This window comes from Anastrepha ludens, chromosome 4 (genome assembly GCF_028408465.1).
Source record: "Anastrepha ludens isolate Willacy chromosome 4, idAnaLude1.1, whole genome shotgun sequence".
NCBI classification, from domain to species: Eukaryota; Metazoa; Arthropoda; class Insecta; order Diptera; family Tephritidae; genus Anastrepha; species Anastrepha ludens.
In genome coordinates, this window is record NC_071500.1 from 21,425,086 (window position 1) to 21,453,051 (window position 27,966).

A 27,966-nucleotide genomic window follows, 5' to 3' on the forward strand; every position below is an offset into this window, starting at 1 on the left:
TACAATAACGTTTAGCTTTGATCGATATTCTCCTTTCTTTAACATTATTTGTTTTTTATTTTAAATACAAAAGTTTTATTAAATATTTAATATCTTTTTTGTTTTTTTTTTTTAAATATTAAAAATTGTAACATGAGTACTAAATATTAAGATCGTCCACTCAAATACATAATATGTAATAGCTAACTAAAAATGAAAGTGAACTTCACATAAAAATAATAAGTGACAATGTCTTCTTGTCAACATTTATAAATGTAAATGTGTAAATGTTTCTGGCTCTTCGAAATCGACACACAATTCACCACTCCTTCTTAGCCTGCTCCATTCGTTCATGCAATCGCTTCCAATACCATTGTACGGAATCATTGGCTACAATGTGGGTATCAATAGCTTTTTTGGTATTAAAATAAGTCCATATGCTTATATCCCAAATAAGTGCAAGCACACGAAAAAAGAATCTTTCTACTTGTTTACGATCTGGCAAACTGAGGGCTGGGGCATTTGGTGTCGATCTGGAGCTCTGTTGTTCCCGCTTGGCATCGTCCGCATAGAAACGAACGGCTGTCGGTGCACCTGGAGCAATCAGAAAAAATGATGAAATGCATACATACATACACACATAATTTAGTGTTGTTGCGAATTAATTGTATTTAAAAGCGCTTGACTTACCGATCAATCCATTGGACAATACTTTGTTTGTAAGAATCAAGTTCCTGTGTTGTTCAAGACTTGCCACTAGACTTGGGCCTCTAATTCTGGCTGTTGTACTAACCAGGGTTGGCGCTTTTCGAACGGATTTTAAGAGCAACATTTCTCAGTGGTTGTTTACTATTTATAGCTATGTAAAAGGAAAAGCAAAACTATTTATTTTAATTGTTGAAAATCAAAATAAATTACAAAAAGAAAAAAAAAATAACATTTACTTCGTGTACGCCTCAGCCGGTTTAAAATAATTTGTTTTTGCGGTGATGAGATCACTGAACAACTGATTTTATTTGCACTTTTGCCTCGCTTCTGGTGTTGCTTTCGGTTACGCGCTGCGTTAGTTTAATTGAAACTTCTGCTTCGTCTGATTTTACTAATTTCTTGTTTTCTTTTTGCTTGTAAGAAGCTATTTACAAGTTCACAATTTGAGTGCTTTTGTGTATACACTTTTTCTAGCTTTTGACAAATTCGTTTTCAATTAATTTAAATTTCTAAAGCTACTTAGTTTTTTGTAATTTTTTGAGGAATTATTATTTGTTATTTACGTATACAGTTACTAAACAAAATAATCAAGAGGCGTTTTCTACAGATAGAAGAGAAAATAAGGGTATTTTTTTGCTGGGTCATGTCATCCGAATGGATGCAAACGCTCCGGCTCTGAAAGTATTCGATGGGGTACCATCTGGCGGTAGTAGAGGAAGAGAAAACCTCCTCTGCGTTGGAAAGATCAGGGGTCGAATCGTGACAGTCGTTAACGAAACGACAATCGTTCGAACACAAATTACGTGAGTCGATAATCGAATGAACGAGTTGGGATCATAACAGTCGAAAGAAGACGTATCGTAATTGTAATTTTGTTTATCGATTATTTTTCTCATCTTCTTCGTTTTTTTAAGTCACAATAGAATTTGAAGTGTCAAAATAAACCGCAGAAAGTAACGAAAATATAAAAAGTTTAAATGGATCCGAGTATTTTCTTTTATTTAAGTTCCAGCGATGAAGAAAATAATGAAAGAGTTGTGCGAAAACAACTTCGAGACAAAATCAATCCGCTAGCATTATCAAACAATGCGTAAGTACTTTATATATGACGAAAAATAGGTAATAAAATATCCTTCGATTTATAAGTTCCTCAGGTTTATCAAAAGGTTTCGCTTAAGCAAAGAAGCATTTAATTATGTTTTAAATAATATAAATATAAATTGCCAAGACACAAAAGCTGTCCCGGCGGTGCTCCAACTGGCTGCGTGTCTCAGCCTACTCGCAAGTGGTGGCTATCAGCATGCAATAGGCAATGACTATTTGATAGGAATATGCCAGAGCACTGTCTCGAAATTAACGGGCAATGTTTTGGAAGAAATTGAAGCCAAATTGTGTCCTAAACATATTAAATTTGAGCCAGATGATTCGAGAAGGTGCAAAGATTGGTTTGTTGAGAACTATCAAATTCCAGGAGGTAAATTCAATCCATGTTTTAGCTGTGAAAAATTTATTTAATGTTCGTTTTTTAATAATAGTGGTTGGATGCATTGATGGCACCCACATTGGACTACAAAAGCCCACGGTCAACGAGCACATGTATTTCAACAGGAAGGGTTTTCATAGCATAAATGCGATGTTGGTGAGTTTTTTAATAAAGAGATGGAATGTTACTTTAAGGTTGTTTCTGTTAGATTTGCGACCACACTACGAAAATTCTCGCAATAAACTGCCAATATGGGGGTGCAGCCCACGACTCATTCATATGGAAGCATTCAAACGAACGAATGGTTATGGAACATCGTTTTTTGCACAATAGGAGTGACAATGCCTGGCTGCTAGGTATGTGTTATACATATATAATTACAATTGATTTAGATTGTGCTAAATTACGTGTTGTTTGTTTTCAATAGGGGACTCTGGATATCCACTTGAGCCGTGGTGCATAACACCGTACAGAAATCCATCGGACGGATCAGGTGAAGCAAGGTTCAATGAAATTCATTCCAAGGCACGGTGCATCATTGAACGAACTAATGGTGTACTGAAAGGTCGGTGGAGAATCCTAGAATACAACAAAAGAGGAAAATATGATCCTATAAAAGTGGCTAGGTTTGCGAATGTGTGTGCAGCGCTTCACAACATTTGTATACAATTCAATGTGAGCTTTACAGCAACAAATTCAGAGAGTCAAACCGCATCTGACATAGTGTCTGGAGAAGGTCAGTATACTAGAATCGGCCAAACAATCAGAGATCAAATTAAAATCTCGTTGATGAACTCGACATAACCATCTTGTTTTCATATTGTACTATTATGCTATGCATTTAATGCTTTTTTTTACTCCATTTAAAAACGTAAAATTTAGTTAATTTAAACTAGAACAAAACTTCAGGTATAGTTTTTTAAAAAGAACTGAAATAAATATTCAAATGCATATATACATATTTACAAAAACCTTAAATAAAACTTAAATATATACATACTTACAAAAACTTAAATAAAACTTCAAATATATATATACATAAAACTTAAGTACAACCTAGAATATATACATATTTACAAAAACTTAAACAAAACTTCGATCACATATATACATATTTACATAAAACTTGAATAAAAGTTTGGAATATATACATATTTACAAAGAGGATTTTAATTCAGAAGGAGGGACACTATTTTTTTTCTTTTTCATTGACCTTCAATTGGTTTAATTCAATACTCTTTATTTTCAAATTAAGTTCTTTTACAGCTATTATAGCTCGGTGCTTCTCCTCCTTCATCGCCAAAATCCTCCTAGAGACAGCTAGCTGTCGTTCACTTATTTCAAGCTGCCTCTCGTCAATCTCTAGTTGCCTCTCCTTAATTTGAAGCAGCCTATCGATTTTTTGCCCCATAGCTTTATGGTGATCTGCTGTCAGTTTTATGTTTTCTTCCAGCAGCGAAGCTTTATTTATTGTTCTTCTTCGTGGAGTTGGAGCGACTGGACGAGAAGGCGTACAGGAAGCAGGGCTGTTGGAGGAGGAACGACTTGGAACACTACTAGTTGAATGGTTCGAATTACGTCCACTGCTCCTGCTTGAGGCCGAAGCACTTGATGCTGGTCTTGAAGCAACTGCGACTGGTGCAGGTTGTGAACTACCATATGTTTGCATCATGCTGTTTCCTGAAACAGATGCTTCAAGACCAGCAGCTTCAACTATTACCTCCTCAGCTGGAGTTAAAGCCCTCTGCTGGTAAGGTCCTCCGCCTGTTTGCCTTTTTGAAATTTTGTTGAAGGACAACTTTCTTTTCGCATTGTACTTCTGATCTGCGTATACCTAGAAAGAAACTAATAAGTTTCATTTTAATAACATGATTATAATATATGTACTAACTTTTTTCCATAACTTCGCATTTTTTATTGGCGGTCCTTCCGCATTTAACTGCTTGCTGAGCTCTTCCCAAAGTCGGTTGGCAGTCGACCTTCCTTGTGCACAATTCGGCAAGGAATTTTTGGGCAAATGTGTGTGCTCACTCATGAAATGTGCCAATATATCCTTCTGCTTGTTGATTAATTTATTACAGTTTGTCCTGAAATTATAAAACTTCATTTAAAGTTACACAATTTACATATATTTTAGTTATTCTTACATTTTTCGTTAATACTTTGAAATTCTGCGCATTGACGTTTATAAATAACCGATCGAATGACAATTCGAACGAACAAGTTGTTCGATTACTCGATGACGTTTGTCATCATACCGAATTACGATAGCGATAACACGTTCACGATAGTTATAATCCGATTTGCGTTCTTTTACGTGACGACTTGCTCGTTCACGACTGTTACGATTCGGCCCCAGGTGGAGAAGGACTTGGCTTCACTTGGTATGTCCAACTGGCGCCGGTTAGTACCACAAAGAAATGCTTTGTTAAGCTCGGTCAAAATCGCGTAAGCGTTATCGCGTCAATTAAGAAGAAGAGAAGACTATATTGAAAAATAAAAAAATTATTTTGAAAAAAATGGTGTCTTCACTTCTAGCACGGGTACTTATTGTACCAGTCTCGTATATAGTTTAAAAACAAACTGTTTCCAAAATATCGAACTCGCTGATTCATCATCACATGCATAGAGTACCCGATTTCGGAATATCATACGCTACCACCACAAACTTTTTAGTTAAAGCGAAGGTATATTTATATGAAATCAATGACATTTTACCTATTTAATAAAATTTTATCGACATTAGATAATTTCTAATTTGTTACCTAAAACATGGTTATTGTTGTCATTATACTTTTTACAAATCTCTACCAACGAAAATATGATTTATTTTTTTTTTGTAAGAGCATAAACATTCCCCCTACATATTGCTGCTGGAGTGACATTCCTTGGCCGCATATAAATCCGTTAACGTAGAACTGACTCTCGTGGGAACCTCTATTCAAGTTTGTGTGAGTTAGAAATATCATTAGCTCAGAAAAATGGCGTCAAGTTTACTTATTTAAAATCACGTTCTTATTTCCACTAAATTTCTTTAAAAATACCTTTATTTTCTCTTCTATCTGTAGAAAACGCCTCTTGATTATTTTGTTTAGTAACTGTATACGTAAATAACAAATAATAATTCCTCAAAAAATTACAAAAAACTAAGTAGCTTTAGAAATATAAATTAATTGAAAGCGAATTTGTCAAAAGCTAGAAAAAGTGTATACACAAAAGCACTCAAATTTGGAACTTGTAAATAGCTTCTTACAAGCAAAAAGAAAACAAGAAATTAGTAAAATCAGACGAAGCAGAAGTTTCAATTAAACTAACGCAGCGCGTAACCGAAAGCAACACCAGAAGCGAGGCAAAAGTGCAAATAAAATCAGTTGTTCAGTGATCTCATCACCGCAAAAACAAATTATTTTAAACCGGCTGAGGCGTACACGAAGTAAATGTTATTTTTTTTTCTTTTTGTAATTTATTTTGATTTTCAACAATTAAAATAAATAGTTTTGCTTTTCCTTTTACATAGCTATAAATAGTAAACAACCACTGAGAAATGTTGCTCTTAAAATCCGTTCGAAAAGCGCCAACCCTGGTTAGTACAACAGCCAGAATTAGTGGCCCAAGTCTAGTGGCAAGTCTTGAACAACACAGGAACTTGATTCTTACAAACAAAGTATTGTCCAATGGATTGATCGGTAAGTCAAGCGCTTTTAAATACAATTAATTCGCAACAACACTAAATTATGTGTGTATGTATGTATGCATTTCATCATTTTTTCTGATTGCTCCAGGTGCACCGACAGCCGTTCGTTTCTATGCGGACGATGCCAAGCGGGAACAACAGAGCTCCAGATCGACACCAAATGCCCCAGCCCTCAGTTTGCCAGATCGTAAACAAGTAGAAAGATTCTTTTTTCGTGTGCTTGCACTTATTTGGGATATAAGCATATGGACTTATTTTAATACCAAAAAAGCTATTGATACCCACATTGTAGCCAATGATTCCGTACAATGGTATTGGAAGCGATTGCATGAACGAATGGAGCAGGCTAAGAAGGAGTGGTGAATTGTGTGTCGATTTCGAAGAGCCAGAAACATTTACACATTTACATTTATAAATGTTGACAAGAAGACATTGTCACTTATTATTTTTATGTGAAGTTCACTTTCACTTTTAGTTAGCTATTACATATTATGTATTTGAGTGGACGATCTTAATAATTAGTAGTAATAATTAGTACTCATGTTACAATTTTTAATATATAAAAAAAAAAACAAAAAAAATATTTAATATTTAATAAAACTTTTGTATTTAAAATAAAAAACAAATAATGTTAAAGAAAAGAGAATATCGATCAAAGCTAAACGTTATGAAATCATGTCATTTTTCAATCGTATAATTTTTTTTTAATTTTAATTTATTATAAAGTATTTTGTACAGTAAAACTAAAGTTACGAAATTCTTCCCTATCGTAAAATATGAACTAATTAATTATGAATATTAAATAGCAAACTGCACTTACATCTGCAGTAGCAAGAATTAATATGTATTACTTAAAAATAAGATGTCGAATTGGTTTTATTTTGCAAAATAAAAAAAAGTAAATTTCTTTATAAAAAATATTAATATTCGATACACTTCACTTCCTTATGAAATGGAACAGATATGCGATGGAATGCAGAAAAACATTGATTTTAGACTATACATAATAATTGTTCATGTAAAAATTGTTGTTACAAATTATGCACATATGCTCGTACATATGTATGTAAAAATTTCTATGTGGGGTAAAGCGTGGACTGTATAAGAATGAATGTATCTAAATATACATATATTTTTTTGACTCAATAAATATTTTTGTTTTGCGTGTTCAACTCTTCGTTTGACCAGAGCAAATTATTGTCACACCTTCCGGGGAGTAATAATAAGACTTTGCGACGTTTTTTCTACTTAAATATCTACACAAAAGCTACAAATTTGAAACTGCATTCTCAAGTAGTGTTATTATAATACTTACATTACATACATACATATATTTTAATGTCATATGCATGCCTATGCAACATTCAAAGACCTCGAAAAACAAGACCTTTACAAACAGATCTGTGCTGGTTCTCAGCACATGCCGTTAAATAATTTTGAGGTACATACATAAATACTACCTATGTAAGTTGTAGGCATAGTGGCTTCAGGCGATTTAATATCGCTAAACCATTGGAATGTATAGATAAATGAGCTTTAATGAAAACCAGCTGACGCATTGAGTTTGCAATGAAAATTGCCACGATAAGCATACATAAAGCACTACTCAAATACATACATACAAACGCATTCATGGTTATGCATGTGCAATAGTGTGGAGAAGACTGACTTAAATGCAAACATATCAATAAGTGTAAATGTGTGTAACTTAAAAGAGGCCACAATCTCTGAGATTGTTCTTAATGATAACATCGGTGACGACATCGAATACAAAGCGTACGTTGTTCGTATCGGTGGCACATGTTAGATGTGTATAAATCTCTTTCTGATCTTTTCGTTTGTTGAGACTTTCGAATTTGATGCGTATATAATTGGTAGCGTCCTCAAATGTGTTGGGGCCTGGAAAGGGTAATCAAATTCAATTAATTTGCATGGCACTTGTTTGAAATTTTGCACTCACCTGTGTACTCCGGAAAGCAGATGGTGAGTGGAGATCGCTTAATTTTCTCTTCGAATAAATCTTTCTTATTCAAAAACAATATTATAGATGTTTCCACAAACCATTTAGAATTGCAAATTGAGTCGAAGAGTTTAAGCGATTCGATCATACGATTCATTTCCTCGTCTTCGGCAAGCACCAAATCGTATCCTATAGTGAATAAATAAAAGTTATGAACATTAATTTTTGTAAGTATATCGTGAGCGAAAAATAAATTTTTGACAGAATTTCTGATCGAACTCGTTATATTTTCCCTATTCCTGCTCATCGCAGCTTTTTTCTAACAAACATTTAATGACCGAATAGTTAAAAAACAAAAAAAAATCATAATAAATCGAAAACGCGCTAATATTGGGTTTGGGAATAAGTTCATAGCGGTTTTATATTTTCTTTCATTTTACACCGATTTGCTTGCTGTTGGGCAAAGGTCTAAGTATTCATTCGATAGAACTCTTTCTGCTCTGCAAGAGTACTATATGTCAATCGAATCGTAGAAATGGAATACCCAGGAGGCTAAAATCAACACATTCGACACCTGTTCTTCCTTGCTTTTCATCGAGGTCAATAAGCTGCCGAAGCGGCCCGGGACATATGCGAGCCTACAGTACGGAAATGGTATGCAAAGTTCAAAATGGCGACTTTGACGTCGATGACACGTCCCGCAGCGGAAGACCTTCTGAATTCGATGAACAACATCTTAAATCACTTTTGAAGGAGAACGGTCGCCAAAGAAGTCGTGAATTGGCGGAAAAAATGAACTGCGATCGTAAAACGATTCTTAATTACCATTCAATGGGATTTACCGAAAAATTGGGAGCCTGGGTGTCTCATGAGCTCAACGAAAAAAAACAAAGAAAATTATTTCTCAGCATCTCGCCCGCCATCGAACAACACTTTTTGTACCGAATCGTCACGGAAGATGATAAATGTTGCCTATAGATCAATATGAAGCAAACAGAGGCGTGGGTAGCTCCAGGAGATACGCCAAAGCTGAGAGTGAAGCGGGATTGTTTCTAAAGAAGAGCTTGATATGTGTTTGGTGGGGCTGGAAGGGCATGGTATACTAGGAAATGCTAGAAAAGAATGCCACGGCCAACAAGGAGCTCTACCAAAACATGCTCCTTCATTAGAACGCCAGACCCCATGTTGTACAAGTCGTCAAAGCCGCACTCCAAGAGCTCGAATGAGAGGTCTTTCAACATCCGCCGTATTCTACGCACCTTGCATCGACCGATTACCATCTTTTTCGCTCCCTGATTGTTTTTTGTTTAAATAAAACTCTTCGGTAAAAACGCTACGAAGTTATTCCTTCACTCATGCCGACGAGTTCGGCCATTTTGAATATTCAGTTAATTGTTGATAGCTGCTTTGCTTGCACGTGTTCCGGCTTGTCTTCGATTTTTACCTATTCAAAAAGATGTATCAAAGAACCTATATCAAATTTTGTGTGAAAAACGAAATTACGTTTATCGGTGGTACAAAATGTTCTCATAAGGCCGAGAAGATGTGAACGACGAAAAGCGTGTCGGATGCCCGAGCACTTCAACAACAAACAAAAAAAATTGACGAAGGGAAGAAAATGATATTGGCCAATCGTCGAATTACCGTTAGAGAAGTTGCTGAGGACCTAGACATATCGATTGGCTTGTGCTATTTGATTTTTTTCAATGATTTGGGCATGAGACGGGTCGCCGCAAAATTCGAACCAAAACTGCTCAATTTCGACCAAAAGCAACATCGCATGAACATTGCTAATGAGATGTTGGACTCTGTCCGCGACGACCCAAATTTGCTCCAGAGAGTCATAACTGCCGACGAATCGTGGGTTTATGGTTATGACGTGGAAACCAAAGCTCAATCATCTCAATGGAAGCTGCCGCACGAACCAAGACCGGAAAAAGCGCGCCAAGTTCGGTCGAATGTAAAGGTTTTGCTTACCGTCTTCTTCGATTGCTGGGGCGTTGGGCATCATGAGTTCTTGCCACAGGGTAAAACGGTCAAGAAGGAAATTTGCCTACAAGTTATGCGCAATTCGCGCAAAGCAATCCGCCAGAAACGCTCGGATTATTGGAAGAACAAAAATTGGGTATAAATATATAGATTAATTTGATGGCATAAATATCATTATCGTTAATACTACGGTTGAGTTTAAGGCGTTATGGTATGGCCCACCTCTACTTTGAGCTAAAACTCGAGTTTATGGGGCAATGTGAACATAATTTATTCCTCTTGCATTAATGGCTTACACGTCAAAGTGTTTTGCATACTTTCACGCACAACGAAAATATAATTAATAAATAATTTAAGGCAAATGCCGCCTCAACACATTTTTACTTTTTATCTATTGGACTATTGCTATTTTTACTTACCCGATAATGCGACACAAAATATAATTGCCGTTACACCTTCGAAGCAGTGAATCCATTTCTTGCGCTCCGATCGCTGTCCACCAACATCAAACATTCTAAATATGTTTACAATAAAATAGTTAAAAAACAATTCAATACATTTTTTGTTTATATTCCTTTTACTCACTTGAAATGCATGCCTTTACATGTGAAATGTGTCTCCACGATGCCCGTAGTCTTTACACGTGTCCGCAACACATCCTCCAACGTTGGTATGTAATTTGGCTTCGAGATTTCATCCAACAAATTCAAGTAGTAAGCAGCCGAATCGTTCAATTGGTATTCACGAGAACGCGAGAAGGACTGTTGCACGCCGGCATCGGCCCAGAGTTTCTTCATGAGCAATACAATTTCCGGTAGTAGTATGCCCTCCTCCGCTGTCGATGCATATGTGAAGAATTGACGTGCGATTTCCGTTTTCGAAGGATCCGCAAAATCGATTTTCAAATGACCCATAGCACGTATGATAGCCATCATACTCTGTATGGTGTTGCTGTAGACAACGCGACGATACTGTTCGCACTCCTCTTGTGAGTAGCCTTTGTCATGGATGATTTTCATCTGTTTAACAATAGTGGATTTTCCAGATTCGCCAGCACCTGAAAAAGGCGGGAAAAGACGGCATTTTACTACGCTCTCAGTTTTAGAAAAAAAAATTATAAATGCTACTGATTTAAACTCCTCGGGCTCGCTAAAAAACGGTGCTTAGAAAAATTAGACTATAAATAAACTGTAATATTTTACTGGTTCCCGATTAAAGGTATTTTAACATGACTCATGCGAAAATGACCAGAGAATAACAGAAAAGGGTAATTTTTCCATTATTTTGCATCATTGATACTTGAATGTCCAACTAAATTCATCCATCAAAAAAAAAAAAAAAAAAAAAATTGCCTATCCCATTGCTCATGACAACTGAATTTAAAACTTTTGCTCTCAAAAGCTGCGCATTTCAATGTCGACGATTTCAGCCACATTTGCCACACCTTCGTGATCGAATAACATGCAAACATGCTGTGCATGTATGTATATATGTATGTATGTACTATGTACAATTTTTCATTCAGACATTTTTACTGTTTTTGGGTGATCTTCGAGTATACCCGCTGACAACTAATTAGAAACGTGATACAGTTTTGACTACGTTTATTTTGCTTTTTTTAATTATCATTCATTTTTAATAAAAATAAATTTTATTTAAATATCATCTGCTTCAAAATATAGAGCTTAGTACAAGATTTATAAAAAATCGAGAAAGTTTCATTTAAAACCAAGTGCAAAATGAAGTCGTTTGAAATTCTCGTTGTTTTCTGATCATTTTTTTTCGCCTGGGAGTAGGTCTGTTCATGAAGCAAATTATTTGTAACTAGTGCTCATGTATCCAAAAAACTTGCAAAGTACGGGAAAGTGAGAGAACAAAATGATATTTCATTTTGAGGGGAAGTTGCAAGTTTTTACTGGATACATTTTTGCTTGTAGGAATCTGCAAGTGAGAAAACCAGCTGATCGCAAAGCAAAAATAAATACGAATAAAAATTAAAATTCCCGAACTAAGTCAGAGTTCTAAATTTAAGTAAAAATGGCGATTGAAATAGAGAATGTAAGTAAATCTACCATATTTTAGATACAACTTATATAGTTTATTTTAAGTCATATATTAAATAGGAATCGGCAAATGATATAGATGTATGTACTTCTGAACCACAGCCCCCAGCTGCCGTTGCTGCAGTTTCCGAAAAACAAATCGAAAGAATTGAAGGTATCTTTTGTGTTTTATGCCTGCACTTCCTAATTATTAACGAATATGACAAAATGGCTTTAAACATCATCAGGCCGGTACATCACCAAGCGGCGCGAACGAGTATTTTTACACTTCGCACAACTTCAATAAAAAACCTTTTAGCAGAGGCTGGCCTATCAACAATTGAAGAAAGAATTCATCAGATTCAAGCGAGACTCAACCTTAAACTTCTTTCCCATCCAACTCAAGCATCGACAAAGACATCTCAAATATAAACCGATCCAAAAGTCCACAAAAAGTTACTTCTGTTATGCATCAAATATTTCGCCAACAAGCTAGAGTTATCCAAGCTGGTGGTAAACTACCAAGCAAAAAACCCACATTGGGAGATAACGAAAGTATTCTGTGACCGCAGCCTATCCAAACTTGCAAAAAAAAACTACATCAACCGAAGCATTTCATTCTATATTCCAGGAGAGCAAGACATGATATGAAGCTGACAATTGGACTTTGTGGTTCACAGATGGAACAAAATCTGATAACGTACCAGTCAGCTTTGCAGTGGTTGACACAAACGGAGACAATCTACAGGTGCAAACTTTGCTGGTTTTCTGTTTTTACTGCAGAAGCAGTCGCTGTTTGTCATGTTCTAAACATGGCATTGGAAAATGGTTGTAAAACCCTCATATGCACCGACAGCAAATCTGTTCTAAAAGCAGTTCTAAACCTTCTATCCAATTCATCCACCATTACTTTGGATACCAAGTCATGTAGGAATTCACGGGAACGAAATGGGAGAGAGTGTGACCAAACAAGAATCCTTAGCTCCGATAACAAAAGATCCTACATGCGAAAAGAGAGATATTCTGTCAGCAATTAAACGATATCTCAACACCAAAACGAAACTAGAGTGGCTAAACTAAACCCATCACCACTACACTACCATAAACCAAGAGCATAACCCCCACAATAGCCCACCGGCATAGGGAAAACAAAAATCAAATATTTCTCCCGGCTACGTCTTGGCCACACTACTGACACATCAATACATACTGACTGGGGAGCCATCTCAAGTTTGCGCACACTGCGGAGGAGCTTTCTCTTTAAACCCTTTATTCCAGTATTGCCCCGTTTTGGTAGACACCAGTAACCATTACCTGAGCAAGAACTGGATTAAATTGTTAAAAAACCCTACATTCGATAATATCATCGTTATCAACAACTTTATAAAGCGCATCCGAGATCGAATTTCAATTAAGTATACATTTTTCGTATTTAGTTTTTTGTATATAAGTTTATAAGTATCATACATACATACCTAGACGCGAGCAAGGAAAATCTGAAGAAAGCTGTGATTTCCACAATACAATTGCTAAAGGAATGTTCTTCAGCTGACAGCGATGATGAAATGGGACAAATTATTTTGGACAAAATAAAATCATGTGTTGTTAAGCTCATTATTTTGCATTTTATTTGCTTTATTTGTAGTGCCCCTCCTACCCTCGAGGGAAGACTGGGAACGGGACATGGTAAGACAGGGCGAATCCATCCTTGTATACACAGATGACTCAAAGCTCGATGGCAGGGTGGGAGGTGTATATTCCCAGCATCTGGGGATCTCCTTCAGTTTTCGGCTTCCCAACTACTGTAGTGTCTTTCAGGCTGAACTGATGGCAATAATGAAAGCCGTTACACTTGTACAGTGTGATGCGATACTTGGAGATGATATCTACATTTTCACTGATAGCCAGGCGGCGATAAAATCCTTCACAAAACAGTCGACAACCTCCAAGGTAGCCATGAAATGCCGCCTAATGATAGCATGGGTTCTATTGCGACATTGAGGCGCACTGCAGGGCCGATGAATTAGCGAAAATCGGTACCAAATTGACTGATGAGTATATAGACAATGATATAGGCATACCCTTGCAAACATGTAGACTACGTATCTGCGAGGAAATTGTAGCGAGTAGCGAATGAAAGATGGCGTAACGAAGCCACTTGCGAAATAGCCCGACAGCTGTGACCTACTCTCAACTGATTTCAGTTATTACGGGGCACTACCCAATCGGTAGGCACGCCCAGAGAATGGGTGTGCAAACACATGACTTCTGCAGAAGTTGTCTAGGCGAGGAAGAGACGATCCTGCACCTTCTGTGTCACTGTCCTGCTCTATCCAGACGTAGACTCGCAATTTTGGTCTGACATTTCTTTAACGAATTAGAAGACCTCGGCTCTGTCGAAATGAAGGATCTTGCGAAATTTTTGAATAGTATGCATTGGTTTCAGGAGGGCTAAGGGCTAATTCCCCACGCAGCAACACAATGGGGCATGAGCCTGAGTGTGTCCTACAATGGACAACCGCTTTAACCTAACCTAAGCTAGAGCTAAGTTCGACATTTTTTGCACAAAGTTTTGGGTATATGGTTTTTGTTGTTAATTAAAAAAAATATTGTCGAAACTTGGCGAAATGTCATTGTGCTATTATTGTGACCACCGCTGTACGTACATACCCAACATGTACATATGTATATACTCACCCAAAAACAATAAAAAATATATATAAATTTATGAATGAAAAAATGTGGCTTTCCATGAATGAATTTAGCAATTCCTTAAATTAAAGAGTTCAAAGTGGCAAAGCGAGAGTAATTTACACAACAAACAACATTAAAAAGAACAAATGAAACTGCGCCAAAGTGTCCAAAGGCACAGCTAAATTAAACCATTCCATCGAACAAAAAGGGGATGGAGGGGAGAGCGCGGGAGAGCGAAGTGCTACATCAGCTACAATCATGAGACAATACAAACCTATATGTAGGCGAACTTGTTAGGAGCGACAAAGGCGACATGAGATACTACACTAATTACATTCAAATACTGAATGTCTGGTTAGTCAGCAGCTTGGAAAAGCTACTGGTAATTTCATGCGCTAATCATATGTGCGCACTCGCGTTCGCCTGACGCTGACTGCGCATATGTCAATTGGCCTCTGGAGACGATACAGCATGCTTGACTGAGCTTTGTGTGTGTTAGTGCAGTCGGGTGTCGTCGTGTCACACATACTTGTTGTCGGCTTTTGAATGATGAAAATCAAAAATTTTAGATATTAGCGTCAAGCACCCGACACGCACACATATAAAGTTCTTGTCAAAAATGTTTGACCGTCTCCAGAGGCCAAATGACTAAGCGCGGTGCTGAACAACACATCGACACACACAGGCGCACGCACAAGCACAAATACACATAAGTTGAGCGAGCAACTGGACCGTGTACAAATATGATAGATTAAATTCGCCCGAATCGATCTTCAGCGGCGCAATGAGTACGTATTATAATATATATTATTGGGGTGTGTACATAAAATTTGTAGAATATTAAAAAAATATAAATGACTCAATTAATTTTGTAAATTGTAAATAAAGTGGGGAGCATCATCAGCGCGAATGAGGTACTTTACCAAAATATTCAAGGGATAAGGGGAATTCGTATCAAAAGGGGAAATGGAACAAATTTCGCAAAACGTACAGTTTTTTAGTTAAAAAGGTGTTAGTTAAAAAAAAATTAATACTCGTAATAATGCAAAATAAAATGTAGACTTGAATTTGTTTAGTCAGAATAGGCATGAATTTAAAATATGAGTTGCTCTGGAGACGAAACTTGAGTTCTTCACTAATGTCCTGGTTTGATGCAGTGACACAAAACTGTAGACCCCCTCAGAATTTCAGAATGATGGCTATAGTTTTTCGATATTCATAAGTCTTTTTATTGGCCGATTATAAGGACACAAAGACAATAATACTCCCGTGCCAAGATTCATGTTGCTCTGGTTATCACCGAAACCACACTTCGAAACATGGTAATGGTTGTACACGTTAGGCTAAGGCCTTTATGTACTGCGACCAGATTGATCTATTGTCCGCCTCTAATTACTTAAGGGTTATATACTTTGTGAGCCCGAAAAAATGGACGATTGTCATATTTTTTTTAAATATGTTTTAGAACTTTTATTGAAATGAGGCATACATCATACTGAAGGGTAACTCTCGAAGAATACATTTTAGTGTTTTTATTTTAAAAAGTGTTATTATTTATTGTTGATATCGCCCCTCCCCCGAAACGCCGTCTTTTAGAAGAGGCTTGCGGTGATCACGGTAGCGCATGAGCAACTGAGATCAAAAAAGGTAAATGATTATTGTAGAAAAATGTGGTTTTGTGAAACTGAACGGTTTATTTATAAAAAAAAAAAAAATTTCTCGATATGAAAACCGCTTTGCACCAAAAAACGATTTTTGAGGGGTTGAAAAAGTAAAAAAAAAAATTTATTCCAAGCGAACTATGCAAATATTTATAAAAAGTGAACCGTTCAGATTCACGAGGTTGTAACTTCGATTAATTTAAAAACAGTTTATGCAAATCGGTGAAATAGTTTTTGATAAATAATATTTACCGCGATGGTAATTTTCCAAAAACACGACTTCGAGATAATCGCGTCTAAAGTTTTGCGTGCACTTCATTTATGGATAATTTGCGAGGAATCTACGTTCTAGTGCTCCGATCTTTATGATTTTTAGAATTTATATTTTTAAGATAATGTACTTTTAGAATTTTCCATAAAAATAAAATTTCGATTTTTTAGTCCAACACAAGGTATATAACCCCTTAATTATAATTATTTAATATACCGAGGAATCGAACCAGCTCCTTAGGAGGGAGCAATTGTAGGACTTCCTCCTCTAGTAGGTACGAGCTCAGGATTCTGTGTCCGCTGTGGCCTAATGCCTCACAGCTGGTGAATAAGTGTCCCATAGACTCCTCTTCATCACAGCAGAACCTGCATGATCTTCTACTAGATGACCCTATTGTGTTTATTACAGGCAAAGTGACCTGTAAGTGCTCCACAGAGTAATCTGAGGCCCTTATTATCTATGGTTAGAGCAGATTTTGCTCTGTTGGCATTGACGCTCAAAAACTTTTTGGAGTCATTAAGGCCGCTTCTACCGTTCCAGTGTTCCCTGATTTGGGTTAAAGCCGAAAAATGGAGTTGGTCCAATAAACAGCTCTTCTTGGAATAAAAGTCTGTCTTTTCGTTTCCTTCGTGTCCATCATGTGCTGGTACCCAAATCAGTGAGACCTGACTATGCGTGGCCAGTTTGTTGAGTGCATTGTTACACTCTATTAGGACTTTTGACTTGAATGTGAAGCTTTTCAAGACTTTGAGCATCAATTGGCAGTCTGAAAGTATTTTAATTTGTACTTTCCCATTTTTGGGATATGATTTACACTGCTTCCATTATGGCGAAGAGCTCCGCATGGAAAATTGTGGAAACATTTAACCAGCATCCCTATAGCCCGATGTTAGACCCTTCGGATTATGATTTATTTTGAAAAATTAAAAAAGAGCTTTGAGGTAAAATTTCACTGTTGAAGAAGCGAAGGTCTAGACATCGGTTTTTTTTATTAATAGAAACTTTCTGACAGATCTGCAAAACGTATCAGACTTAAAGCGTATAAATGAAAAAGTAATTTCATATTTAATCTCACACTATTCTCTATTCATTCCACGCACTTTGCAGCCCGCTCGTAAGTTAAAAATTATTAAACTCATCTCAAGGGCAACTTGAATCTAATTCGGTGTAATATTCAATGAGATCCGTCCTATTCAGATATCAGTTGTGAGAAGTTGGAATCGATATGTCACGCACAATCACACTTGAGTACAGTAGGACAGGTTTTTTCCCATCAAGTATATGCATTTTCTTTATGGTAAAAAGAAAAATGGTGAAATAAAACTTCAGAATGATGCAATGCGACATAAGATGAAGAAATACTGATCAGCAGAGGGTTAAACTTAGAAGTTAGTTAATTAACTCATTAAAATTTGTACACATATTATGTTATCTGATGCTGATCTCTGGGAGCTCTTCTCAAAAAAGCCGTTTTGGGGTGGCCACTAATCTCTGAACTTGATCCTCTGAAATTAAAAAAACCAAACAGATTTCGTTAAAGTAATGTTAAATCTTGTAATTAATCGAACGAACAAGCAAAACACATTTTGTTTTTGAAAATTTCTAAAAAAAAAATCGATTTTTGATCAAAATTTCGGCCTTAAATTATTTATAAAAAAAATATTTATCGGTGATAAAAAATCTTCCATTAATTACTCAAAAATATGTTAAAGAAGCTCGTGTTAAACTTCTAGACTAATCGGTTAGCCGTTTTCGAGTAATGTTGGTCACCGTCTTTGATAATACCATTTTTAGAAAAACGCTCTGCCGCTCCGGCCTTGTACTTTCAAGCACTCTGAAGCGCCTTTTCAAATTTGTGTGTAACTTCAGAAATACACGTCATACACCAAGCTTAGACATATGGTAAAGAAACTGCTTCGAAACATTAGTGATTTTGTTTTGGTATCATATACTTTTGGTTTTGTGAAAATGTCTGATTTTGTGCCGAATAATCGTCATTTGCGGAAAGGAAAGTGTTGATTTTCCTCTTTCATTCGAAAAAACCGGCGGCTGAAGCGCATCGAGAGCTACGAAAAGTTTATGGAGATGCTGCTTTAAGTGAAACAACAAGCCGAGATTGGTTCCGTCGCTTTAAAGACGGTGATTTTAAAGTTGACGACCGTCCGCGTGAAGGAAGTCCAAAAACCTTCGAAGACGCTGAATTGGAGGCATTGCTCAATGAGGATCCGTGTCAAACGCAAGAAGAGCTTGCTTCAGTATTAGGAGTTACCCGTCAATCCACTTCCAAGCGATAGCGTGCTTTGGGAATGATTCAGAAACAGGGGACTTGGGTTCCTTATGAGTTAAAACCAAGGGATGTTGAACGTCGTTTTTTCGCCTGTGAACAACTGCTCCAGCGCAAAAAAAGAAGGGGTTTCTTCATCGCATCGTGCCGGGTGATGAAAAATGGATTTATTACAACAATCCAAAGAAAAGAAAGTCATGGGCCATGCTTCTACGTTGTCGACTCGGTCGAATTTTGTGGAACCAAGTTGCTGTTATTTATTATGAGTTGTTAAAACCAAGCGAAACCATCACTGGGGATCGATATCGACTTGATGCAATTAATTGAGCCGAGCACTGCGCTAGAAGCGGCCGCAATACGCGGCATGAAAAAGTGATTGTACAGCATGACAACGTTCGGCCTCACGTTGCCAAACCCGTTAAAACCTACCTGGAAACACGGAAATGGGAAATCCTACCCCACCTGCCATATTCTCCAGATATCCGTCCGATTATCACCTGTTTCGATCGATGGCGCATGGTCTAGCTGACCAGCAGTTGCATTCATATGAAGACATCTAAAAATGGCTTGATCCGGATAGCCTCAAAAGATGAACAGTTTTACCGCAACGGTGCACGAGATCTGCACTACTTTCAATGGTTCACTTGTAACAATTTTTTTAGAATAAAGTTGTATTTTCATCAAAAAACCGCGAGAACTTAGTTGCGCACCTAATAAAAATGTATTTAAACAGCAAGTGCATCCTTTACTTGCGAATGCCTAAATACTAACGCAGACGTAGTGCGAAAAAATGCAACATAAATAATTTTTACCTCAGCACACAACATATCTATGTTGTTTTCTGTGGTCGGCATAAATCTACGTAAAGCAGGATCAAATTATTGCATCTGTTTTCCTCAGTAAATAATAAATATGACAGTGCACGGCATAGTGGCAAAAACAACACCTCTTCGCCTCTCGGTTACCACAAAACAAACTACTGGTATTGTATGAGCTACGAATACCTACTCATACAATAAGTGGCAACACACGCGAAGGGCTTATTAAATTCCCGCATTGTTATTATTTAATTACATGTCACGTATTAAATTGCCATACTTAGCGCAATTAGTCGATGTCAAAACGTCCGACCAGCCAGTCAGCCAGCTAGCCAGCCAAAGCCACAACCAGTGGCACATGCGCCTAAGTGGCGAACGAATCGACCGCACCATAAAAACTCAGCTACACGTATTTTATAGATTGGGGGTCGCGGGGCCCAACACTGCAGCACTCGGTGTTGGGTGGATGTCTCAGTACAATCAAGTAAGGCTAATATAAAAAATAGTTATACTTTCACTTTTTGCTGCGATGTGCTGATATTCATTGGTATATCTGTACGTATGCATTCACACGACTGTACATATGAACATAGTGCATAACATAGCGTACATAAAAATGTATTGTATTGGCTTTTTCCTCAATTGTTGCTGCGCATAGTTCCACTGGCTTTTTGTTATGTTGTGGTGCATACTTGTTTACAATAAACGACCGATTTAAATACGAGTAGCCGTTGGCAGAGGAGCATTGTTAGCGATAGCGTGCACAACATTTGAATACTAAAATTAAAATTAAATAACCACAAAAAATTGTATTGAAATAAGCTTTAATCGTTGTTGTTGCAATTACATACATCTGAGGTTAGGTCAGTGCTGTTGAGCAGTAACACGAAAGCAATCTGACTGTGCACCATCTATGTGGAAGTCAAGGGTACAGCAACACGGCCAGTGATAAAAACAATATTTGCATCAAAGAAGCTCTGGTACAATGCGTCGCTCTTGATCACAGACAAGTCTGTTATCTAGATTTCCCCCAACATCTGCGCTTATTACTCATGAAAGCAGTTCTTTGTTGCAAATAGTTATATTAAGTTGGATTTATACTAAGTATATAGTATATAAGGAGGACCGAAAAGTAATGTCGTTTCTGCGCATGTCAATGCTTCTTTACCTTTTATGAGTTCATTGCATGGTTGAAAGTCGTGCCAGGGATATTTCAAAGTTAAAGCGCCTTGTTTAGTTTAGTTGTAAAAGCTTTAACTTTAAATTTTCTTTCGCTATTTTGAGTGAAATGGCTAGCCATGCTTTTGGAGTTTCACCAGGGTAGTTAGTAATGTAATAGTTGTAACAGAAGTAATGTTCGTAAGGCCAATAATCCGAATCAGGAATCATGAAGTGGATCAGCGATTATGTACGCAATTTACATAAGGGGAGACCATCGCCCTTTAGGTCTAGAACGCTACAGAACTGCAAAGTAAATATTTTGTGATAAGCCCGAACAGAAAACTGTCCCACTTTCTTCTAAAACTTGAAAGAAAAGGAGTTCGGTATGATTACAGAACACAGACAATGGGGTCAACATATGACCACCATTGGAATCATTGACGACCCGATTTGCAGGCTTTGCTTAGAGGAGACGGATAGCACTGAACACTTACTCTGTGAGAGTCCTGCAAATGCTAGAGCAAGGCTGCGAATTTTAGGTTCCTATGTCATCAGTACGAGTAAAATTCGTTCTCTCAAAGTGGAGGATATTCTCAGATTTACCAAAGAAACAGGAAAATTCTCACAGGCCTAAGTACCTCTATTTCTCTATTCTATCCTATCTTTTTCCTTCTTTTACTTCCTTCCTTTCCTTCTTGACTATCTGCCCTTTCACTTTCCAGAGCCTAAAACACAATGGGCTTTTTAGCTTGAGTGTTTTAGGAGTTACCAAATCTCTCGGAGCTTCTTGGTTCGACTTTTCAAATTTCAATTTTCAATGTTCGTAAGCGCCAAAAGTGGTTTTCTCCGTTCAAATCCGATAACTTCAATTTTTCCGACTCACATCGATCAGCAAGACCAACAAGTTGCGTATTAAAGGTGAAAGAGGAAGCAAATCCGTGCCAGATAATCAAAGAATTTCTCGACCGTCGACCATCCAAGAACATTTGCTACAAATTTGTGAAATAAGTAGAGCACGAGTTTGGGTTCTGCATTATCTGTATGAAGAAAACAGAGCTAACCGATTCACGACTTGCAACTTACTGCTTCAACAGTACAATAAAGAACTGATTTTCGATTGCTTGATCGCTGGAGATGAAAAATTGTATGATAATCCAAAACGCAAAAGGCAGTGGCTCTCTACGAATGAACCGCCGCGAAGGACTGTTTAGCCAGGTTTACATCCGAAAAAGTACTTAAACCTGGAGAAACTGTTAAAGCAGACCTTCTTCTTTTTTCGCAGCATTACAACGCGGGATGCGTCAAAACTTCCTTTACAAAGCTCCTCTAAAGCGTTCGATCTTAAGCTTTTGCTTCGTGAGATCGTTTTCCACTGTGTCTATCTATCGGTTCCTCGGTCTACCTTTAGCTTTTACGCCCATTAGCTCTCCTCTCATGACTTTCTTCACGGCACAGTCAGCAGGCATGCGGGTAACATGACCCAGCCACCTTCTGCGCTCCGGTTTCACAAAACGCACAGCTGGCTCGTTCTGAGAGAGATCGTTTGGTTCAGCGGGCAGTCAGAAACTTTAAAGACTCCATATCTCACATCCAAGGAAAAACTGTTCATAAAAAAATCCGGAAAAAGGAAGAAGACGTCCATAAAGTTCGGAAATACTGATCAAGTTGTTATGATGAATATTCAATATTATTTGGGTTTAAGAAAGCAAAAAATTTAACAAGAAAAGTTGTTACCTTTAGTTAAATCCCAGCCACATTGCTGCTAGAATGCTTCAAGAAAACTCATTTAAAATATATTTGACTACATTTATTCAGGTTGCATTTATCTTTTAACGTTAATACTGTCGGTCGCACGAAAAATATAACAACGGTCCCCAGCGACCGAGGTCGCGCTCAACGTGTTAACGAACCATGGATATATTGCCGGTACTCCGCTATCAATCCAATGACTTCACGTAATTATCTGCTACATTTTTAACCTCACAGTTCAAGCAAGTCGCAATTTGTGTTATTCTTTCGCTCAGCTAGGGTACATATGCAATTCTCAATATATTTCCACTTAGTGCGTGCTTACCAACTCTACTCTGACTCGCCCCCCAAACGCCTACTCATAGTGAATATTTGCTTAGCAACCCAAGATGGTGTTGATTCTTAGAGCTTTTGAACTGAATCGCTAAATGTTTAATCTCACCAAGAAGTGCGAATTAACATACTTCCGCTTCAAGTTCATCGTCTTAACTTAAACAAATTAATCTTGAAACATTCCATCGCAAGCCATTCTTTTAACATAATTTAAACGAACGCCACATTTAATAAAAATGTATTTCCCTAAGTGCTGCTGATTATGCAATTCGTTGAAAATAAAAATAATCATTAAGTCTTATCTCCCCATATATGTGTGTTTGTATGTAAACGTATAATGTGCTAAAAATATGATATGCTATTGCAGTATATGTAGTTACAAACGTCGATAAAACAAACTGCAACATAAACAAATAAGAGAAACACTTTTTCAAGCGCCAATAAGGGATTACCCGGCTTGGTTACTTAAGTGAATGCATTGTGTGATTGTGTGGTGTGTGCAAAGGGAACGAGTTGTTCATAAATTTGATATTTTGACGAAAGTGCTTTGAAGTGCAACAAATAGCGGCAACGCTGTTTTTTCTATTCAAAAGCACTTTTTTGTGACATTTCTCGATGTAGTTGTCTGTTTTTTCGTCAAGTACTTACTACCACTTACAAATCACGTACACACATATACATACATACATATATATGCACAAAGTGTAAAAAAGACAAAATAGCTTCTTGGAGAACAGCAGAGATTCTATTGTATTCCACCCAACTCCCAAATTCAAGATATTTCAAGTGGATCTTCTAAATAAAAGAAAGATCTGTGGGTCAAAAGTATTGAGCACGCATTGTTGACTGGTGCGGTTATCGCAAAGCAGCCGACAATATGGACCAATCGAAAAAAAGTAATTGCATAATTTATTGCCCTATTACAATGGTTCGGCGAGAAACAGTTAACTGCGTTAACAATAGTCGCCAAGTGGCGCACAATAAACAACAATGCGGGTTCAATACTGCCGACTTTAAGTTAGGCAACAAACAATACATCAATACATACAAATATTACAACAAACTCTTAATACATCATATGTGAGCGCTCTTTTGAAATGTATATTTACACATATGTACAAACACCTGTACACATATGCAAATGAATATTAATGACCAATCATCGCCGATCCAAATTATAGGTCAGCTAACAATCACTCTTTTGTTAGTTACCTCCTTTAGTATGGAAAGGTTAAAAAAAAGAAATAATGAAAATAAAAAAATATATGTATATATACCGCTTTGAACCTAACTTGCCGGCAAAACTTAAACACGTGAGTTTAATTTTTCATTAATCTATACTATAAAGGTGAATGTCTGTACGTTGTCCGCGCATCACTACGAAACGACAACACCAAATGACGTAAAAATTTGTATACATTCATCTTTTCACCCAATGAAGGTTATAGGCATGTTTTTATGAAGGAACTCCCTTCCTACAGCACCCAGGCCGCGCCGCCACTCTCATTCGTCACTAATAATCGAATATTTGCTTAAATTTAATCTAAAAAATTTTAGTTTTTCCTAATTCCCACTATTTATAGCACACTCTAGACTTCATAATTCGCATAAGCTGTTCAACTATGACCCAAATGCAAAGTTCAAAAACGGTTTGAGATAGAAAATTATAAAAATAATTTTGCTTGATATTTTTCTGATTGGTTGTTTTGATTTTATTCAACGAGGCATAGCAACGGATGTCGGGTATTGCAATAATATAGTTATTAATAAAAAATGATTTTCTATGAAATTATTGTTTGTAATTCTTTTATATACATATCCTAAATCCCTCAAAACTACTCCTACGCGAGAGGGGCCGCGGGTTAAAGCGAGAATTTATATTTTTACAAAACGAGTCCATTAGGTGGTGCATAAAATTTATCGTCAGTCGAAACGAGACCAAAGGTGTTCTAAGAACCACTAGTAGTAGTAATATACGAGTATATTTATTTTTCAAAAATTAAAAAAAAAAAGTACACTTCAATGTGCTTATAACATAACTATCCAAATATAAATAAAATAAGCAGAACTCTGCTATCAAATAATTTTTATAGCTCAAAGGTGAATACAAAAAAACCTAAAATGTTTCTCTAATTTTCATTGTTTTTCTCTAAAGTTTCTATATTTTCTTTTATTTTACAACGATTTGTTTGCTGTTTGGCAAAGGATAAGTATTCATTCGATAGAGCTCTTTCTGCTCTAGAAAACTATGTTAATTGTATTTTTGAGTTATTTAATTTTTTATTAATTTTGAGGTTTAGAAATGGAATACCCAGGAGGAAAAAATCAACATTTTCACCACCTTCCTTTACTTTTCATCGAGGTCAAAAAGCTGCCGAAACAGCGCGGGACATTTGCGACGTGTATGGAGAAGTCTTCATAGCCGAATCTACAGCACGGAAGTGGTTTGCAAAGTTCAAAATGGCGACATGACAAATTGAAATTATGTTGGTGCTATAAGAAAAAATCAACGCATCTACTGCTCATTTTACTGCGTTGCGGTCTGAACAACGACTGATTGGAAGAACGTGAGAATACGTACGAAGATGGCAGGCACAATTCTACTACGGACTCCCCTCTACATGGCAGCCGAAGTTACTCTCATATTTTTGCTTAGGATGGCCAAACTTTGTAATCTATCATCCTTGAGGAAGAAACAAAGAGAAAATTTGACAGATTTTCCAGCATCACTATGACAAAGTGAAAAATCGAATTGAAAATTATCGAATACAACAGCAAAGTGGTTATATTTAGTAAGACGGCCGTCGGAGATGAAGTGAGTAAATTGAAAGAATCTTGGAGTGGAACATGTGCGTACTTAGTACATTTCTAGTCAGAAAATACTTTGGCGGCATTTGCATAAGGCAGAAATCAAGAAGCACGATGTATGGGTGCCACACGAACTGACGCAAAATAACTCTTCGAACCGAATTTAGGCCTAAGACTCTTTGCTGAAACATAGCGAAGTCGACTGGCCTCAAATAAGGCTTGTCAAAATGAGCTAGTCAAGTTTTTTACCGATAGGATTGGTTTACTTCTGCTATTGCGGCATCATAAAATTACCTTCAAAATGTACAAAGTTTTTCAGCTTCATTCCCTTAAAAGTAACTGCCCTTTTCCTATTTTAATGTTTCTTCCAGCCTAGAATCGTTTTTAACTTCTGCGAACTATTTTTTTTTACTAATTTTAGGGTATTATAAAGATGAGAAGAGTTGATTTATCTCTCCTTCCGTCCGTGCGCACTATAGCTCGATTAATAATTAATATTTTTCAATGAAATTCGTTTAACGTAGTTAGACATACCTTCCATATTTAATTTTCAAAAAAGAAAAACGTGTTATCTCTGTTATAAATGAAGCAAAACTAATTACTTTATGATAGTAATAGAAAAATGCGTTTATCTCGATAACGGCTTGATAAAACTCATCAAAACTCGATACCTGCATTGCTACCTGCTTTAGTTAGATCTGACATAAATATTATATTATTGGGACCAAATAAAAACCATGCCTCTTTTTAGATGTTAAAACTAAATTCCCGTCTATCAGTCCATCCGCAAGATATACAAGCTAAAACTTTGCCCACGAGTTTGTATAATTCCAAAAATTAATAACTTGTCCATAATAAATTTTACTAAACTTTGCACGGGTATATAAAATTCCGTCAGAGCCAAATTTAGCACTTCCTCGATGCAGCAGTGAGACATACATACATTAGGCCGGGTCGATTTGTGAGGAGGCAAAAAAATCGCCCATTGCTGTTCGACCCAAATTGGGTGACATCAGAATTCGTTTTAGAGGTATGGTTCCTTCGGCAAAGTTTCTTATTTTGATCCCTAGAATATGATTTTCACAGAGCAATGAGCGATTTTTAAATCGATCCGACCTAACATACATACATTCATAATAGGCGCTTTACACCCTTTTTGGGTGTTTGGCCGAGCTCCTCCTCATGTTTGTGGAGTGCGTTTGATGTTGTTCTACAAATGGAGCGACCTACAATTATAAGCCGACTCCGAACAGCAGATATTTTTTATAGGGAGATTTTTCATGGTAGAAATAGACTCGGAGGTTTACCATTGCCTGTCGAGGTAGTCACGCACCAAACCATTCGGCTACGGAGGCAGCAATGAGACAACTTATGTTTATTAAAACACCACTATGCAAAAACCATTAAATACTTGTACAGAAACGAGAGAAATTCGGTTCCGAAATCACTAGAGGGTTATCAATTTGGTTTGTGTATACGCTTCAGTTGACGAGTTAATAGAATAATTTTATGGATTATTAAGGGGTAACACCACTGTACACGCGTATAATAAAGACGATTTTTAAAGAATTTTTTTGTATAGAAGGAAAGGGAAAACAATCACTCTGATTTGGGAAGTTATTACTTATATACTAAAATACAAAACTACAAAGTTTGATCGAAAAATTTTACAAAATGGCGGCATAGGAGACATTTTTGTAATGTGGTTTCTCTTGAAAGAGCTCCGCGGCACGCAGCACAGAGGGTGCAAATTTTAATCTGGAACAAAGAAACATTTTTTTTCTTAATCTAGATAAGAATAGCTAGAGAAACACGTAGGGGATTTAAAAAATATTTATTTTTGTGGAATTAGCAAGCATTTGAAGGAAAATACTCTATTTTGGGCTAAAAAAACGGCACTTAAATAATTATAACAATCGTTTAAATTAATCTATCGAAAATCCCCTACGCTCTTCTCTTAAGAAGGTTATTATACAGACGTAGTGAAAACCCTGATTAAAAATATTTAAAATTGTTTGAGTTATGCTGCGTGCCAATTTCAGAAAACGTGTTTTGAGAAAAACGCGTTTAAAGTTTGGAAATTTGGAAAAGTCGTTAGGTAGCAGTCACTAACGCTTGGTTAAAAGCTTAAAATATGTATGAAATAAACTTCGGTAACGTATAAAACTTTTTGTTCTGTATTTTAAAAGGTTCAAAGAATTTTTTAAGCTTATAAAAAAAAAATCAATTTTTTGAAATTTCTACAGTGGTGTTACCCCTTAAGTGTCTATTTTATAATGTTGAACGACATTGCTTATCATACATACTATTTCCTAGAAATTAGCAACGGGTG

General features: G+C 36.7%; 4 protein-coding genes and 1 pseudogene across 4 annotated transcripts in view; 2 read left to right on the forward strand and 3 right to left on the reverse strand.

Moving 5' to 3' along the window:
• Positions 1–111: 111 nt before the first annotated feature.
• On the reverse strand, positions 112–2,226 carry LOC128861507 (uncharacterized; annotated as a pseudogene).
• Positions 1,774–2,974, forward strand: LOC128861101 (putative nuclease HARBI1). Its single transcript, XM_054098996.1, has 5 exons — positions 1,774–1,777; positions 1,916–2,161; positions 2,223–2,326; positions 2,379–2,526; positions 2,598–2,974. The coding sequence occupies exons 1-5, from the start codon at positions 1,774–1,776 to the stop codon at positions 2,972–2,974; spliced, it is 879 nt and encodes a 292-aa protein (XP_053954971.1).
• Positions 2,975–3,246: 272 nt separating this feature from the next.
• LOC128860390 (uncharacterized) lies at positions 3,247–5,402 on the reverse strand. The gene is made up of 2 exons (XM_054097886.1): positions 4,062–5,402; positions 3,247–4,004 (listed from the first exon to the last, which is right to left on the reverse strand). Exons 1-2 carry the CDS (start codon positions 4,275–4,277, stop codon positions 3,360–3,362), a joined length of 861 nt encoding a protein of 286 aa, XP_053953861.1. The 5' UTR covers positions 4,278–5,402; the 3' UTR covers positions 3,247–3,359.
• Positions 5,403–5,408: 6 nt separating this feature from the next.
• LOC128860391 (uncharacterized) lies at positions 5,409–6,391 on the forward strand. The gene is made up of 3 exons (XM_054097887.1): positions 5,409–5,603; positions 5,688–5,856; positions 5,953–6,391. Exons 2-3 carry the CDS (start codon positions 5,715–5,717, stop codon positions 6,225–6,227), a joined length of 417 nt encoding a protein of 138 aa, XP_053953862.1. The 5' UTR covers positions 5,409–5,603; positions 5,688–5,714; the 3' UTR covers positions 6,228–6,391.
• Positions 6,392–6,578: 187 nt separating this feature from the next.
• LOC128860389 (G protein alpha i subunit) overlaps positions 6,579–27,966 on the reverse strand; it is a 49,504-nt gene continuing 28,116 nt past the window's right edge. The window contains exons 2-5 of the mRNA XM_054097885.1: positions 10,399–10,870; positions 10,233–10,327; positions 7,825–8,013; positions 6,579–7,763 (exon numbers count right to left, since the gene is read on the reverse strand). Coding sequence (XP_053953860.1) covers positions 7,573–7,763; positions 7,825–8,013; positions 10,233–10,327; positions 10,399–10,870 — 947 coding nt within the window. The 3' untranslated portion in view covers positions 6,579–7,572. The remainder of the gene's footprint in view (positions 7,764–7,824; positions 8,014–10,232; positions 10,328–10,398; positions 10,871–27,966) is intronic.